The sequence below is a fragment of the Pongo abelii genome, chromosome X, assembly GCF_028885655.2.
Source record: "Pongo abelii isolate AG06213 chromosome X, NHGRI_mPonAbe1-v2.0_pri, whole genome shotgun sequence".
Lineage (NCBI taxonomy): Eukaryota > Metazoa > Chordata > Mammalia > Primates > Hominidae > Pongo > Pongo abelii.
The window spans coordinates 90,746,702-90,765,507 of NC_072008.2; the positions used below are offsets into that span (position 1 = coordinate 90,746,702).

The following is an 18,806-nucleotide window of genomic DNA, read 5'->3' on the forward strand; positions in this document are numbered from 1 at the left end:
AGAATATATTTGCAAACTACCCATCTGACAAGGGATTAATAACCAGAATATATACGGAGCTCAAACAATAGGAAAAAAATCTAGTAATTCAATTTAAAAATGGGTCAAATATCTGAGTAGACATTTCTCAATAGAAGGCATACAAATTGCAAACAGGTGTATAAAAACATGCTCAACATAACTGACAATCAGAGAAATGCAAATCAAAACTATAGTGAGATATTATCTCACCCCAGAAAAATGGATTTTATCCAAAAGACAGGCAATAACAAATGCTGGTGAGTATGTGGAGGAAACAGAACTCTTGTACACTGTTGGTGGGAATGCAAATTAGTACAACCACCATAAAGAACACTTTGGAGGTTCCTCAAAAAACTAAAAGTAGAGCTACCATATAATCTAGCAATCTCACTGCTATATATATACCCCAAATAAAGGAATTCGGTATATTGAAGAGGTATCTGCATTCCCATGTTTGCTGCAGTACTGCTCACAATAGCCAAGATCTGGAAGCAACCTAAGTGTCCATCAACAAATGAACAGATAAAGAAAATGTGGTACATATACACAATGGAGTACTACTCAGCCATAGAAAAGAATGGCATCCTGTCATTTGCAACAACATGGATGGAACTGGAGGTCATTATGTTAAGTGAAATAAGCCAGGCACAGAAACAAACTTTGCATGCTCTCACTTATTTGTTGGAGCTAAAAATTAAAATAATTGAACTCATGGAAATAGAGACCAGAATGATGGTTACTAGAGTCTGGGACAGGTAGTGGGAGGTTGGGGGAAGTGGGGATAGTGAATGGGTACAAAAAATATAGTTCAATAGAATGAAAAAGAGCTGGTGTCTGGTAGCATAGCAGTGTGACTACAGTCAACAATAACTTATTGCACATTTAGAAATAACTAAAAGAATATAATTGGATTGTCACACAAAGAAATGACAAATGCTTGAGATGAGAGATACTCCATTTTCCCTGAGATGTGTTTATTACATATTGTATGCCTGTATTAAACTATCTCCTGTATCCCACAAATATATACATCTACTATGTACTCATAAATATTAAATACAAAAAAATACAATAAAATTGTCAAACTCATAGAATGAAAGAGTAAAGTGGTGATTCTTAGGGGCTGGGGGACTGGGAAATGTGCAGTTGTTTTTAATTTGTATAAAGTTTCAGTAGTCAAGATGATTAATATCTACAAATATGCTGTACAATATTGTGGCTTTAGTTAACAATACTGCATTGTACAACTAGATATTTGTTGAAAGGGTTGATCTCACGTTGTGTTCTTACCACAATTAATAAAATAAAATAAAATGAAATGAAATAAAATAAAATAAAATAAGCTGAGTGAACCCTAAAGAGGATAAACATAAAAAAGTCCAAGCCCAGACATATTATATTCAAACTGCTTATAACTAAATACAGAGAAAAATTTGAAACTGCAATTTTAAAAATGCCATTTACAATAGCTCCTAAAACTGAAAATGTTTGGTACAAACCTAACAAAGCATGTGCAGAATGTATATACTGAAAATGACAAAACACTGATGAAACAAATCCAAGAAGACCTAAATAAATGGACATACTGTGTTCATGAACAGAAGAGTCATTATAGTAATGATGTCAATTCTCCCTCAAAGAGATCTATAGATTAACACAATATCAACCTAAATCCCAGCAGAAATTTGTATAGATATAGACATGCTAATATTCAAATTTACATGTAAAGACACAAGAACTAGAATAGCTCATTACATTTTGACAAAGAAAAACAAAGTTAGAGGAATCACACTACTTAATTTTAAAAGTTACTATAAAGCTAGAGTAATCAAGTCAGAGCAGTGTTTGTAAAGGGATAGATACACAAATCAATGGAATCTAACAAATAGGACAGATATGCACCTACATGAATATGGCCATTTGATATTTTTACAAAGATACACAGGCAATTCAGTGGAGAAAAGGTTGTCTTTTGAACAAATATTGCTGGAACCTTTGAAAATGAATCTTAACCTGAATTTCACACCTTATATAAAGACCAACTCAAAATAATTAATATATGTAAACGTAAAAACTAAAACATTAAACTTTTAGGGAAAAAAAAAAACCTTAAAACTGACACCAAAGCACAACACATGCAAGAAAAAAAAATGACAAATTTGACTTCATCAAATTTGAAAACTTTTTTCTGCCCAAGGCACTGTAAAGTGAATGAAAAGACCCAGTAATGATGTACAGAAAATATTTTCAAATCACGTATCTGATAAAGGACTAGTATCCAGAAAATGTATTTTTTTTTTAAACTCTGAAAACTCAATAGTAAGGAAACAACCACATTAAAAGATGGGCAAAGAACTTAAACGGATGCTTCATCAAAGAAGTTATGGCAAATAAGGACACAAACAGGTGTTAATTATTAGCTATTAGACAAATTATTAGCTGTCAGACAATGAGATATCACTATACAACTATCTGATCAGCTGAAATAAAGAATAATGACAATACCAAATGTTGTCAATGATAAAATTATTACAGGGTTCAGGTGATGACGGCCTGAACTCCTTAATAAACTTTTTCATCTCATGTTTCACCCACTGATGATCCTTGCCTGGATCTGTTACATCATTGGAGGTTGTAAAATAGTGATTTTCTACATTTATTTCTGGAATTTTTTCTACATTTACCAACTGTATTTCTTGCAAAAAGAACTTTCTCTTATCAAACTAGGGCTTTCTTGTTGTTCTGAAAGTTTGTACAAAAAAAGCAGAATAAAATACTGATTTTTTTTTCTTTTGACTGCTAATTGTCAGAATAAGGAGTCGATGTTCTATTTACCTTAAATGGTATTCAACGAGGTTTCATTCTTTGGTAGTAGGGGGATCCCTCTCTATCGGTATCATTAATCAACTCATGCATTTTTATATAGTCAATGTGTTTTCATCATTCAAAGTTACTATTATTGTTTGACGCTCCTGTGTACTTTTTTTTTTTTTGTATTTTTGATAGAGACGGGGTTTCACCGTGTTAGCCAGGATGGTCTCGATCTCCTGACCTCGTGATCCGCCCACCTCGGCCTCCCAAAGTGCTGGGATTACAGGCGTGAGCCACCACACCTGGCCTCCTGTGTACTTTTGACATTAGACTTTGATGGTACCCCTGCTCTCTGACACAGTATGTCACAATCTCATCTTATTTGTTTTTTTATCTCAAACTTGGAATTAGCTATTCCCCCCAAGGAGTCCTGGTACCTTTTACGTGGGATAGTATTTACAGACTTTTTGTGTGTCATTTTGTATTTTTTATTAGACTATTTTAAAGGAAAAATTGTACTCTCAATGTTCATTTAAATTATGGAAGTTTTATTATAATGTTACTTAAATATGAACAACAGTAGAGCCATATATATATGAATGCTTTGTTTAGGTACACATGGACATAAAGATGAGAACAGACACTGAGGACTACTGGAGAGGAGAGAGAAGGAGGGCGGGCAAGTGCTAAAAAACTACCTGTTAGGTACTATGTTCACTACCTGAGGGATGGGATCATTCATACACCAAACTTCAGCATCACGCAATATACCCAGGTGACAAGCCCCCATATGTATCTCCTGAATATAAAACAAAAGTTGAAATTTTAAAATAAAATAGAAAAAAATGAATGCTTTGGGCTTATGATGCCTATATAATTATAAAACCACACAATAAACAACAAAACCAATAATTTAACAGCATGAATTTCATGTTATGCATTATATTGTTTTGCTGAAATTAAATTGCAGCTCACAACATGAACATGACTCCGTATTGGCATATTGAATGTGGTTTGCCTTATTGTACACTATAGGCTGACTCGCTTCCCCCACCACTCTATTCTAACTACCAAGAAATTGTATTATGTATAGTGAACCTGATAGAACCACGTAATTTAAAAACAAAGTATGACACCTTCACTTCAAATCAGCTCAAAACAATTAAAATACTACTATCTGTTGTCAATGTGCTGTAAATACAAATGTGAGTGTTGATAATGTATGACAGTATTTAGTTATAAGGAGGTTTTCTAGATAACCCAGAATATCCTCATGTTAATTTACTTTAGATTATCTCCTTGGGAGTTGCCCAGGTTACAGTGAAAGCAGGGTATGAGTTTTCCTAGATGAGGCTGAGATTGAAGATAATATAGTTGACGACAAACTGTGAGTCCAGAGGCAGAAGGGACAGCAATTTTTAAATGTACCATAGCAAAACACTATTAGTTGGCCAGGATTACCAAGGCTAGTAGAGGGAGTGAAGTGAACCACCTACACAACAAAGAAGCTACAAATTACAAAGTTTATAGCACCTAATTAACATTATTGGTCTTGAGACTAATATGAAACTTCAAAAATGTTAACACATGCATATAAAAACAATACTATTTTCCAAAATAGCATAAACAGCCAGCTCTAACAGTTTTTTTTTTCCCATTTATTAGTCAGTTTCTTCCTTTAAATAAGTATTGGCCAAATATCTAAAGGACATATGTTGGATGGTCTCCCCATTGTTCCCCAGCCGGGATTACCAAAACTCTCTTTTTGTACTTGTCTGGGTGTTATCCTTGACTTCTAGTGGAAACTGATAGCAATGTTTAAGCAGGCGAGTAAAATAATCAGTTTTGTTTGTTTTGTTATGCAAGTGAATTCAGTGATGATGTAGACTCTACACTGTAAAAGATACCAAGTGGAGCAGAGAAATAAGTCAGAAGACTATTACTACTGTCTCATTGGTGAGGGCCTCAACTGAAGTGAAAATGGAATGGGGAGAATCGACTTGATATATTTTTCTGATTTTGTCATTTTTGATTTGGGAATTTGGTGAGTAAATGGACACAGAGGAACTAGTTAGCAAGGTGTTGCAATAATCCAGTTAAGAAGACATGTGAACCTGAACAAGGTAATGATATTAGGTAAAAGGGGGATTAATTCCACGGATATTAAAGAGGAAGAATTCTCAGGATATTTTCATTGACTAGATGTTTGGATAAAGAGGGAAGAGCAAGGATGGCCTTCAGGTTTTAAAAATTATCTCCCACAGTGTACCATTCACAAAGGTGATTGATGTAAAAACCCCACATCTTTCTCAGCTTTCTTCTTTGAGTGTCCTGTTGGAATTGCCATGGGACAAGACCATTAGTAGTATTTGCCAGGCTATCCAACACAGAAAAATATCATGTATGAGGACACACTCATAAAAACATCTTTCTTCTTCTAGAATGGAAAATAAAAGCTTAAGTAAATGAAACCTACAGAGGTGGGCAAACTATGGCCCACAAGCCAAATCTGGACTGCTGCCTGTTATTCTATGGCCTATGACTAAGATGATTTTTACATTTTTAATTGTAGAAAAAATTCAAAGAAGAATAATTTTTCACTGAGCATTAAGATGAAATAAAATTCAAATGTCAGCGTTCATAAATAAAGTTCTACTGGAACACAGCCATGCTCACTTATCTCTCCCTGGAACTCAAAAGTAAGGAAAACAAATATTTTACCATCATTACACATGCACATACACATACATACCACATGTGCGCACACGAGCATGCTCCTTCTCTGTGCCCACTGTGTACGGGCTTTGCAGAAATTGCATTTCTTGCAGAGAAACTTTGAACCTCATACTGGAAGGTAATTTACCAATCTCTTATCTATCTATTTATCATACTTCACGTTTTAGTAATAACTGAATTTCACCCTTTTCAAGCTTGGAAATTGTATCTCCTCATTCTGCTGAACGTGTCTATGGCCACTTTGGGGCTACAATGGCAGAGCAGAGTAGTTGTGACAGAGACGCTATAGCCCTCAAAAAATATTTTGCTTACTACTATTTATTTACAAAAATAAAATATTTACTATCCGGCCCTTTATAGGGAAAGTTTGCCGACTCCTGGTCTACTATGAGCCAGGTACTGTGCTAGGACTTTCACATCTTCTATAATTTTATCAAAAACTTTAGTGGTATATTAGGTTATAGAGACCTGAAGAATGTATCTAGAATCGAGAATAATAACATGCTTTATTTGTAAATATTCAAATGATTTGCAAAGATAAAGAGTTACTTTCTTTAGGAACCTATCCTTTCCCTGCTTAAACACTGTTATTGATTCCAAATGCTTATAGAATTAAAGCTAAAATAGGCAAAACATAAGACCCTTTGCTTACGCAATCTAGTCCCCACCTACCTTTCATCACATCTCATCACTGTTTTCCCCATCCGTCACCCAACGAATTTCTCACTGTCCTCCCACTTTTTGCAGACAGAAGCTGAAAGTGACACATTCATGAGATATTTAGTGTCCACTTCATTGAGGTCCCTTGTTCATCTTTTCCTTTCTATACCTTTCTTCACTCTCCTTCACTTTCTTCATCGAATTGTCTACCATTACAAAATAGAAAAGAAATGAAGGGAGGGAGGAAGGGAAACTGCAACACACACAGGTTTTATTGGGGTGAGGCATACCTCTTATCACTCTGGTCAGTCTAATTTGTCAAATCCTCGAGGGTAGGGACGATACATTTTTTTTTTTTTAACGTCGTCCAACATCTATTAGAGGTTCAGTCATTGATTATCCCCCTCCCTTTCTTCGTTTCCCTTGGGAAACCTGGAAAACAGAAAATCTTCCCACAGAAACTCCTCAGGGGCGCGCCGAGATCTGGGCTTGCGCACTTGGACTTGGCCGGCGCTCAGCCCCCGCCGCAAGCCGGCGGGGTCTCGCACTAACCTAGCGCGGGCGCCTCGATCTCCCGCGCGCGCGCGTGCGCGAGACCCCCCTTTGGCCCTCTACCCTGCAGCAAGGGTAGCGTGACGTAATGCAACCTCAGCATGTCAGCAGCAATATAAAGGAGAACGAGGCGGCGCGCCTCCCAGACGCAGAGTAGATTGTGATTGGCTCGGGCTGCGGAACCTCGGAAACCCGAATGTGAGGACCTTAAGGGATCCACAGCTGCCGCCCCCCGCAGCCATCCAGAGCGCGGTCACAGTCCGACTGGCGGCACGGAGGCGGCGGCGGCGGCGGCAGCGGCGGCGGCAGCTGTAGCTGCAGCAGCAGGTAAGGAGACTCCTGACGAGAAACTAGAGGGACGTGGATCCACCGCGTTCAGTGTCTCTTGTCTGAGGGGAGGAGAGGCTCACACCCAGCGTGTAGCGTAGGGCGAAGGGAACAATGGAAGTGGCGTCCAGTCCCTGAGCTTTCCTCCCGCCTCGGGCGGAGTTTTCCTCTTCAGCCGCAGCCGCAGCCGTGGGCTGGAGGAATTGAGGGAAGTAAGGATTTTCCCCTTTAGCCAACCTCCTCTTTCCCTAGGCCAGAGCCCCAGGGAGCTAGAGCCGTCGTTGAGACCGTCGGTGGTTTAGGGTGACGGGAAAATGGCGGAAAACAAAACGGTGAAGTGAAGAATGCAGCGTCCCCCTGGCATTTTCTCTCAGCTATCCCTCCACCCCATATTCCTTTCACTGGCGCCCCAGTCGCCTCGCCCCCGCCCCCTGACCGAGCTAATAGTAACCTTTGGAATGCGCGAGGGATGGCGGCGTGTGCGAGGAAGTGGCACCGAATCGGCATTTTAGGGGATTGGGAGCCGTCAGAGCCTGGGAGTTGGGGGGAGGGGGGGGGCGTGTGCGACAACTGTCGCCTACACTAAAACACCACCATTTTGGTTCCCAACCGTCTCCCACGTAGCGGGGCAGAGGAAGCTGGAGGAGGCTGAGGGGCTGGGCAGCACGGCGTGGGTAGCAGCGGTGGCGACCGCTGCACCAAGTGAGAGGAGGGAGGAGGGGAAAGGGTATTCTTGTCTCATCGGTCTCTTCCTTTCTACTGCGAAGGTTCTCTTGTTAGGTTTAAGATCTAGTCAGATGGGTAATACCTCAGAGGGCACGTGTGTGCATTCTGCTCGAAATGATTGAAACTTGGCATGGTCGTGGGAAAGGGAGACTTATGCGGGAAGAGGGCTGCGTCCAAAGCTGCAATACTGTTACTTGCCAGGGCTCCTTTGTCTCCCATCTCTGCAAATACTACTTTCGCATTCTCTTGTTCTGCCGCCTTACCATTTCTCATCTATCCGTCACCCTATTGACATCACTAAGAAGCTAGGTCCTGAATGAGCTATGTTAGAAGAGACAGATTTTGTTTTTGTGATTTCTACTCCCCATGCATTAATGGAAAGATGTTTACTTGAAACGTACTTGGTGGGTTATCTCCATTCAATAAGGATATGAGATACACTCTAGAGAAGACCAAGAAGCCTAGCTATCTGTAATGGTTATTAAATGCTTAACACACTGCTGTTTTCATACCTCATTTATTATTGATTTTATTGAAACTTCCTATGTGGGGAAAGATACTCCGGTTTATTTTTTTGGTATTCACATAGTGTAATACTTTTATAATAGTTGCACTATGTGTTGTAATTTTTACACTTCATTGAGTGCTAGTGCAGACTTTTCAGTATGGATTTGGCAAGGATAAAGCTTGCCCTTGATTCTTTCACTTTCTAAAATAAGGTGTTGTTTGTGATTTCTAAGATGTGCTTTAGAGAAGATTTTGGTTTAATCAAGTGGTAGCATTCTAAGTATAATAATGTTGCTAACGTAGTCAGTAGTTGTTTTTGTTGGAATCCGTTGGGTTGCTTTTAAGATTACTACAGATTTAAGCATATGAACCCTTCCCAGCCTCACTATGCAAGTTCAGGTATAAAGAAAAATATTAAGTTGTGTAAGAAACTTAGTTTAAAATATTTTAAAGTATCTGATTTTGAATGTATTTTTATAATAGGTAAAGAGAGCGTTTTCCCAAAGAAAATAACATAGCACAGAAGGAAAAATAAAAAGAAATTACTGCAGATTTTACTTTATGTAAGAAAATCTACAATTTCTTCGAGACACTCATATAAAGGTGATTAACAAATTACTTATTGTTTTATCTTATTTAACAGTTAAATAAAATTAAGTTTTTAAAAACATTTTAAGACATTTGTAGTTGTTCTATTAGTTATGTGGTAAAGAAAGTAATTACTCTAATTAAAATCCAAATAGTACACTGTTTTAAATGTTAAGATCAAGTCCCTTTCAGATTTATTTTGTTAACACACAGGTAGTTTATTGTGAACTCTCTTGGCCTTGGACCTCATTTTGCATAATAGCAAAGCAGAAAACAATGTGGCATTTGAAAAAAGATACACAACTAAGAATTTCTAAAAATGTGAAGTTTTGCTCATACATAAAGTAATTCTGTCTGAATCGTTTGTTATACAGAAATGTCACCTACTTCTGTAGCATATTTATGTATACACCTAAACTAGTGATAGGGGTTCCTCTGAGACTCTCCTGCCTCCTGAATACCAATTTAGCCATCACTCTTTATTTAAGAATATATCAAGTTGTATTACGTGTCACCTTCTGAAACTTTCATTAAGGATGCAGCTTTATCTGTTGTGCAATATGGTACAATTTATTAAGCACTCCTATGTGAAAAGGAGATAAATGCCTTATAAAATTGACAGGTTTTTGTTGATTTACTTACAATCTTATGTTTGAAGAGAAAATGCACATATATACGTCTAAGAAATATATTGAGTGACAGCATCTGACTTTATGTTCCATACTATCAAATGATCGTAAATATAGGATAAGTCATTTGAAATGAAATAGATTGAGCCCTTGTTTTCAAAACCACCATGAAGCTAGCATAATTTTATTAATCACTAATAAAAAGTCAGTTGTACAATTACAAGTAAATGATATGCCGAGATAAATAATTTGTTAAATGTTTGTATGTGATCGATCTTATTTTTACCATATTTAGGAATCAGTCATGTTTCATGAGTCCTCAAAACTGACACAAGAGAATGTAGTAGAGTGAGGCCAGAAGTCCTTACTGGTTCAAAGAACTCCGGGGAAACTGGGATAGAACATTTTACATTATAAGTAGAACCCTGGGAGCCAGAGGTGAATACGAGTTTATCTGCAGAGCTCCGCTGCAGGGCTGATCTGGGTCTGGAAGAAATGGATGAGAGCCAGTGGATGAAATTCACTAATACTAGACATCTGAGTCCTCTAGTAATGTATAAATATCCTAACTATTGTTTGTTGTCATCTTGTTCTTCTTTTATAACCTATGTTTTAACTGGAACTTTAGCACTGCAGTTTTGTTGTTTTGCTTTCTTCTACCACTTCCCTATGGCTCATCAGCTTGACTGTGCCTTTGTCTCCATTATTTTTGGTTTACTTCCACTTGGCACTTCTTTTATTTATGGTTGTCACATAAAGCATCTAACCATGGTTTTTCTTTGTTTTGCTTTCTTTTGTAATGAGCTTTCCACACTTGGTTGAAAGGCATATTGTCAATTGCATTTTTTTCTCAAAACAACTAACTTTGGAGTAAATGTATTAAAACTATTTTAAAAGCCATTTCTTTTGCAGATATTGGTGAATGAACTTTGCTAAGTATGGATTCAGGTGGTGGAAGTCTTGGATTGCACACGCCAGACTCTAGAATGGCCCATACCATGATTATGCAAGATTTTGGTAAAGCATTTTCTTTGTTGTATTTTTCTCTTTTTTAAAAGTAAGGAGATAATAAAAATCAAAAATAAGTTGAGGAAGGGGAGAATTACAATGAAAACTTGTTCTTTTACTAGGAAAATATATTTGTAGAGCTTATTCTCATAAAGCTGTGTGTCAGTGGTCTACTTAACATCACTCTTACAATTTAGGGGAAGGTTGTGTTAGGGACACTTGAAATATAGTGGTAATATGTTACTGGAAATGAAAAACTCAATTTACATAAATAACTGCATAATTATATCACATTCTGTTCTGATAGTATATATCAGCTCTCATGTGTAGGAAATGTTAAACTGGCTTTCTAAAACATTTTAAGTTGCATTGTTAATAAAGTTGGAAAAAGAAGTGCTTACATCAACTAAAAAAATAAGATGTTTATATAGTGATATGCAAAATCATGCACTAGCTGATTATTATTGTGATGCTATTTCCTCAGAAAGTTGTTACCATTAGAATACATTTTTCTCTTTTTTTTTTTTTTTTTTTTAAAAAAGAGGCCGGGCTTGGTGGCTCATGCCTGTAATCCCAGCACTTTGGGAGGCAAAGGCGGGTGGATCACGAGGTCAAGAGATTGAGATCATTCTGGCCAGCATGGTGAAACCCCGTCTCTACTAAAAGTACAAAAAATTAGCCGAGCGTGGTGGAGCACGCCTGTAGTCCCAGCTACTCAGGAGGCTGAGGCAGGAGAATCGCTTGAGCCCATGAGGCGGAGGTTCCAGTGAGCTGAGCTGAGATGGTGCCACTGCACTCCAGCCTGGTGACAGAATGAGACTCAGTCTCAAAAAAAAAAAAAAAAAAAAAAAAAAAAAGACTCCTTACTCTTGTGGCCAGGTTGTTTGTAAGTAGCCTCTTAACAGTAGTCATTTTGATGAGGATGCCAAGACTCCATTGACATTCAACAAATAAACTGAATTTGGCCAGGGATGATCTGAATTACAGAGGAGATAGAGCTATTTGAAGTATAAAAGGCAGGGGTGAGATCAAAAGAGTTGAAGATAAGATTGGAGTGAAAGCAGAAAAGACAAATGGTGAACTGCGATAAAAGAACAGGAAACGAGGTAATAAGGAATTGTTGAAGCTGAAATTAGTGATGAGGGAATAGAACTGTGATACTTTGCTAAGTTAAGAAAATGCTACTATTGTTCGTTGATAATATGGTTGAATGTATCATTTGGTACCCTGTAGTAAATCCCACAGTAACGGAAGTCAGTAAAGCCGTATTCTAGTCATGGCAGTGCTGTTAACTAGCTGTGTAAACTTGGATAAATTACTGAATTCCCTTTTATAATGATTGCACGAGATAACATTTAAGGTCCTCTCCAGTTAAATAATTCTTTGACATTTCTTTCTGATGAATAAAGTTGAGTAGTCCAATATTGGATGTGAGTTAATTGATGAAATATAAAGAAATCATGGATGTATTCTTCTGAAAGCTAAGTGAATTGTGTTGACTACAGATGATTTAGAAATGACTTTGGGTGAAAAAAACTCATCAATAAATTCTAGAGGAAGGATAATAGGGCCAAAGAGTAAGAGATTAAAGATATTCCCATGAATTCTTTAGTAGAGAGTTGATAGTTTTTAGAATAATGGAACACTGGAATTTCAGTGTGGTAAATAAATTTTGGTTGAAATGTCAACTTTAATTTTTTACCTTTTAAAATAAGATATTTTTTTAAATGGAAGTATTATAGTAGTTTCTCCATTTAATACAAAATATTACCTCTCCTACAGCATTTGATAAAGTGCCAAAACTCACTTCATTCCTGAAGAGGTTGGCTATTAGCTAGTAAAGTGTGATTCCTTTCAAAAGATGAAAAAAAGATCTGATTGGTGCTGGTGAATATTTACATAATGTTCCTTTTAATCTTCCTTTCCATTGTTTATCCTCAATGTCTTTAGAATTAATTACTCCTTTATTACATCTACTACTTTTTTTCTTTAAGTTGTTAGGGGAATAGAATATGCATATTGAAATATTTAACATGTATGTTTTTTCTTCTTTACTTTTTATTCAGATACATTCACATACCATTCCATTCATCCATTTTTATAAAGTATACAATTCAATGGTTTTTAGCATATTCACAAAATTGTATAACCATCACTAGTACCTAGTTTTAGAACATTTTCGTATCCTAAAAAAAGACACCTCATACCCATTAGCAGTCATTCCCCATTCTGCCTCTCTCCACCAGCCCTAGGCAGCCACTAATCTTTCTGTCTGTGGATTTAATTATTCTGAACATTTTATATAAGTGGAATCATATATGGTCGTTGTGTCTGGCTTCTTTCACTTAGCATGTTCTTAAGTGTCATCCATGTTATAGCATGTATCAGTACATACTTCATTCGTTTTCACTGCCAGTGATATTCCATTGTATGAGTACACCACATTTGGTTTATTTGTTTATCAGTTGATAGACATTTGGGTTGTTGAAATATTTTTAATCCACTAGAAATATTTTGTGTTTGACAAAATAAGCTTTGCATTTTAGATTGGAGTATGAGTGCCTTTGGAGGCGTGTGACAGTATGCCAAGGCATACCTGAAACCACAGAATAAATAGCACAGCCTCTTGGAATTTTTTTTTTCATCTGAATTGAGGAGAATATATATACACACATATACCTATACACAATTATAGCTGCATAAATATGTAGAAAGTAAGATTTTCATTCACTATCCCCTCCCTTTTTAGAAATAATAAAATTGAAAGGTTTGCGAACTACTTCTAATTTTTAATTAGTATTTTCATATTATCATTTAAAGCCCTCTCTAAAATGAATTTAATAGAGTAAACTGATTTATATCAGAAAAATGTTTAAAGGCACTTTTTGTTGTTTTTGTTGTTATATACCTGTTTATGATTTAACTGGTAGTATTTTGAGTTAGTGGTTTTTTCAAATGATGCATTCTTTTTAAATTTCATTTTTATGCTCTCTTAAATCAAGGTATATAACTCAATGGCAACTAAATTACTTTTGCATTTTTGGTGAGACTGTTTTTCTGAATTTGCTATTAGATCAAGAATAACTAATATGGGTAATGCTCACTCATTTGTGCTTAGGGATAATGTTGACCTGAAATATGTTAAGTTTCCATTTGTCCTTGGTAAATTCTGAACTCTTAAAAGGCAGTAACTCACTCTATTTTTGATATGTGGTTCCCAGCACAATTTCATTTATAGGCATTTTCATTTTTTGTATGATATTTTGTGAAATGCAAAGGTTGTCAAACAGACCTAAACCTAAAAAGACCTTTATTGGGGGACTTTAGGAAATTTTAGCCCTGATAACTTAGATTTCTTCTGAAAGCAGCCCCCCCATGCTTATTTTACCTACCTGTTAAAATTTCTAAATTCTAAAATTTCATTAGAAATTAGGTACATTCTCTTTAAATTCTGTTAGCGTCAAAACTTAGATATTTGCAGCCCCATAAATTATTGACATTTGTGAAACTTAGAGTTTAACATACACAGAGCTAACCAAATAGAAACACCGTGGCACAAAATCTCCAAATTCTGTAAGGTTCTTGGTTGATACAATACAGAAAATCTGAAACATTAATTTAATGCATAATTCATTGGACCAATTTATTTTGAAGAATATTTGAGACTTAGAAATCTACAACTTTGTTCAATAACCTTGCTGGTGTCTCAGTATAATAGCTGTCCTTGAAGTATGAGATTGAATTTAATAGTTGTTTAAGATTTTAATGCTACAAAAAGTCTGTGTTGTTTTAGGATATAAATAGCAAAACACCCTTAGATAGTGGCCCAAGACAGACCTGACACGTAACAGATTTTATGCTGTCATTCTGGTGATGTTCCAAGTATTCATATTTAAATGGAATAACTTTAATAAAATGGGAAATACTTGAAATCAGGACATGTTTCTTACTGTTGCCTGATTATTTAATTTTATACTTTTTAAATGATTTTTTCTTATTGTTTATAATTTTCTAAGCTAGTAAGATAAATTATTAATGCAATTTAATGCTGTTTACTAAATGATTTAAAATTTAAATGAGCGACCACATGATAGGCCATTTTACTGTTTATCTCAAGCTGTTCCTCTAGCTGTGCCTCACTTAGTTAATCTTACGCATCTCTTTAAAAAACAGTATCTAGGGTAAATATACTCTAATCTCTTCCCAGGCAAGTAGAAAAAAGGCAGTCTGGAGTCAAACAATGAGTTCAGTTTCCAGCTAGGACCTTGTGGCAACCTTATATAACATCTGTAAACCATAGTTCCTCCTTATTTAAAATGAGGATAATCGCACTCACCTTATACAGTTGTTCTGAGGATTAAATGAGATGATACTTGTATTAGCAGGTTGCTTGTTGGATAGTTAGTGCTCAATAAATATAGCTAATCTATAGCTAAGTGACTTTGTTTAGAAAGTCAGTAGAATCTAACAGATGAACTGATAAGAAGAACAAGCAAAATTTGATAAGAGATATCTTGGATCTTGGTCTAAGTAATCTGCTGGTACCCTGTGAGGGACTTAATCAATTCTTGGTCTAGGATCCTTGAGAGCATTTGGTTCAGGGTAAACAAACATATTTGGATTTATTTATTTAGTTTTTTAGATCTGATCTATTTTGACTTGTAAGTTCCTGCTAGAGGCTAGGTGAACTAGCACTGTTCCTTCAGTCTGTCTTCTTAGAATCCACCCAACCAGGTTGATCTGAACCCAGGTCCCCACTAGCATTACTCTACCCTTCTTTCCTTCCCTGTGGTCTACTTTCAGGGACCAGACTAATCTTCAGCAGTGTTCTAAAATAAATGGAATTTCCCATATTTTAAATCTTTGGTTTGTGAAAAGATTTTTGTGAATTAGTAATTTAATTGTTTAGATATATAGAATTCCAGTACAGTTAATTTTACAGGATTAATATTTTAATTTTTTCCTTGCTAAAAAACCACATTTCCAGTCTGATTAAATGCTAAATTTGAACCGCCACCTCCTCCCCATTTCTGAAATGCCCAGTGGAGTAACAACTGAATTAAAAATACTTGTTTTATACATACTCCCTTTGTGTACCAGACTTCCAGGATTGTGGCTGTGTCCTTTTGGGGTAATTTAGTGGTTTAGGTGAGAGTTTGAGACGGTGAGAAGGATTTAAAAGGGTTGAAAGGAAAGTATCCCAAAAACGCTGTTGAAAGCTCGGCTTTCCCTTTTCACCTTGTTCTTTGATGTGTTAGTGTATTGATGGTGTCCATTGGTCTCTATCCTAACTTGGTAACTAACTTCCATAATGAATTGATTAAAAATAATGAACACTATATGACAAATAACACTCTTTCAGGTACTACTTTATAGAAAGTGATCAAAAGGTTTTGTACTGGATGATTTCTTGTGGATAATTTATTATAACCAGATCCACAAACCCTCTTAATTTGTTTTTGTACCACCTCAGGGAGCAGAACTTAGCAGAATTCCTCATGAAGGGATTTTACACTCGTACAATATTTACAGGGCAGGTAGGAGTTGGTGTTTACCATGCTGCTCAAGAAAAACATTAAAGCTTTATTCCTACAGATTTACTATTATCAAACCAAATGTTAGTCTAAGATGAGTAGAGAGTTTTTCCCCCTAAATCAGGTGTTGAAAGATGCCTTCCAATTTTGGATATAGTAATTATTATAAGTTAAAGAAGTTCAGACACTTTCATGTTTGTGATGCATATTTTATAATAGAATATTTTATTAACTCACTTAACATATTAGTATCCTTTTACGTTTTTGTGCCTTTTTAATTTTTTGAAACAATTATAGACTCACAAGCAATAGAGCAAAGGAGTACATACAGTCCATGTACCCTTTACTTACCTTCCTGTAATGGTGTCATCTTACATAACTGTAGTACAGTACAAAAACCAGGAAATTGACATTCACGCATTACTGTTAACTAGACTACAGACCTAATTCAGTTTTCACCATTTTTAACATACATTCGTGTGTATGTGAGTGTATATATTCTATGCAGTTTTATCCCACATATAGATTTGTGTAAATACCACCACAATGAAGATGCAGTTATTCTATCACTGTATATATGCTATCCCTGTGTGTTCACAGACACACACATACGCACACACACACACAGACACCCTTGGCAACCAATAATCTGTTCTCCATCTCTGTAGCTTTATTGTTTTGAGATAATAGAAATTATTCCATTTATACATTATACAGTATCATAACCTTTGGTGATTGTCTTTTTTTCCCTCAGCAAAATTTTCTGGAGGAAATTCAGGTTGTCGAATATATCAACAGTGTGTTCATTTTTATTGCCGGGTAGTATTCCATAGTAGGGATGTGCCAGAGTTGGTGGAACCAACATTCACCTGCTAAAGGACATTTGGGTTGTGTCTAATTTTTTGCTACTATGAGTAATAGCTACTATGAGCTGTTAGGAATATTTCTGTACAGTTTTTGGTATAAACATATATTTTCATTTTTCTGGGGAAAAATGCCCGAGATTGCAATGGTTGGATTGTATAGTAAGTGCATATTTAGTTTTGTAAGAAATTGCCAAACTACAGGTGGATCATGAGGTCAGGAGATTGAGACCATCCTGGCTAACACGGTGAAATCCCATCTCTACTAAAAATACAAAAAATTAGCCGGACGCGGTGGCGGGCGCCTGTAGTCCCAGCTACTCAGGAGGCTGAGGCAGGAGAATGACGTGAACCCGGGAGGTGGAGTTTGCAGTGAGCCGACATCACGCCACTGCACTCTAGCCTGGGCGACAGAGCGAGACTCCGTCTCAAAAAAAAGAAAAAAGAAATCGCCAAACTATTTTCGAGAGTGGCTGCTACTATTTTACGTTTGCACCAATAACATTTGAGAAATCCAGTTTCTCCACATCCTCACCAGCCTGTGGTGCTATCACTGTTTTTTATGTTAACTGTTTCAATTGGAATGTAGTGATATCTCATTATGGCTTTTATGTTTTACTTGAAAATAAAGTATATTATTTAAAGGTCTTCATGTAGATTTTACTAACATTGTTTTCACCCAGCTCTAACCCAATTCCTGGTTGTTGGTGATTTTAATTGCAGTTAAATTGTCAATGATTTTAAAAAATGATTTATTTGGCCAAGATTACTTAATATTTAAGAAATATTTATAGCATTTGATTTATTAAATACAGTACTCTAAATTAATAAAATAACTTTACCTTTTTTGGATAATTGTTTGTATTATAGTGGCTGGAATGGCTGGTACTGCACATATCGATGGAGACCATATTGTTGTTTCAGTTCCTGAAGCTGTATTAGTTTCTGATGTTGTCACAGATGATGGGATAACTCTTGATCATGGCCTTGCAGCTGAAGTTGTCCATGGACCTGATATCATCACAGAGACTGATGTAGTAACAGAAGGTGTGATTGTTCCTGAAGCGGTACTTGAAGCTGATGTTGCCATTGAAGAGGATTTAGAGGAAGATGATGGTGATCACATCTTGACTTCTGAACTAATTACAGAAACCGTTAGGGTACCAGAGCAGGTTTTCGTGGCTGACCTTGTTACTGGTCCTAATGGACACTTAGAACATGTGGTCCAAGATTGTGTTTCAGGGGTCGACTCCCCCACAATGGTATCAGAGGAGGTTCTTGTAACTAATTCAGATACAGAAACTGTGATTCAAGCAGCTGGAGGTGTTCCTGGTTCTACAGTTACTATAAAAACCGAAGATGATGATGATGATGATGATGTCAAGAGCACTTCTGAAGACTACTTAATGATATCTTGTAAGTGAAACATAAAGTCCATAATTACTCAGGAGATTGATTTATATAATCTGGAAAAGTTTTCTGGGATGAGGGATGTATTCAATAAAAGTTATAGGGGAATCTTTTTGAAAAATAATTTTTTGAAGCAGTGTCATTAAGATGCTGTTTTGAGTTTACTGATGTTTTTAATTTATTCAATGAAAATTCATACCTGAAATGAAGTAAAATAATGCAGTTTATTAGTATTTTAAAATAGAGGTATAGATTTGGCAACAACAAGAACATTAACTGATACAAAATTTTAATGATAAATATATATATTTCAACATGGGAACTTTCTTATGTAGCCACTGCTTTTTTTTTAATGACAGGCACTGGAATTGTCAATTAAGTTTTTCTTAGGAACTTAAGCAGAATGTGTTAAGAAATGTTGTATTGATTTTTAA

General features: G+C 36.1%; 1 protein-coding gene and 1 long non-coding RNA gene across 19 annotated transcripts in view; one reads left to right on the forward strand and one right to left on the reverse strand.

The window, feature by feature from the left end:
- LOC112131005 (uncharacterized) overlaps positions 1–6,710 on the reverse strand; it is a 100,279-nt gene extending 93,569 nt beyond the window's left edge. For all 3 annotated transcript variants that reach the window (XR_010139055.1, XR_008518112.1, XR_002913165.2), the window contains exon 1: positions 6,519–6,710. This is a non-coding gene — a long non-coding RNA (uncharacterized LOC112131005). The remainder of the gene's footprint in view (positions 1–6,518) is intronic.
- An 82-nt stretch (positions 6,711–6,792) lies between these two features.
- The window catches only part of ZNF711 (zinc finger protein 711), a 28,931-nt gene continuing 16,917 nt past the window's right edge, over positions 6,793–18,806 (forward strand). The window contains exons 1-5 of one of the 16 annotated variants that reach the window (XM_024241151.3): positions 6,793–7,107; positions 8,824–8,943; positions 9,853–10,106; positions 10,470–10,574; positions 17,833–18,378. In XM_024241151.3, the coding sequence (XP_024096919.1) occupies positions 10,496–10,574; positions 17,833–18,378 (625 nt within the window). In that variant the 5' untranslated portion in view covers positions 6,793–7,107; positions 8,824–8,943; positions 9,853–10,106; positions 10,470–10,495. Of the gene's footprint in view, positions 7,108–8,823; positions 8,944–9,852; positions 10,575–17,832; positions 18,379–18,806 lie in introns of all 16 variants that reach the window. The other 15 variants (XM_054544801.2, XM_054544799.2, XM_054544803.2 and 12 more) reach the window with 15 other exon arrangements.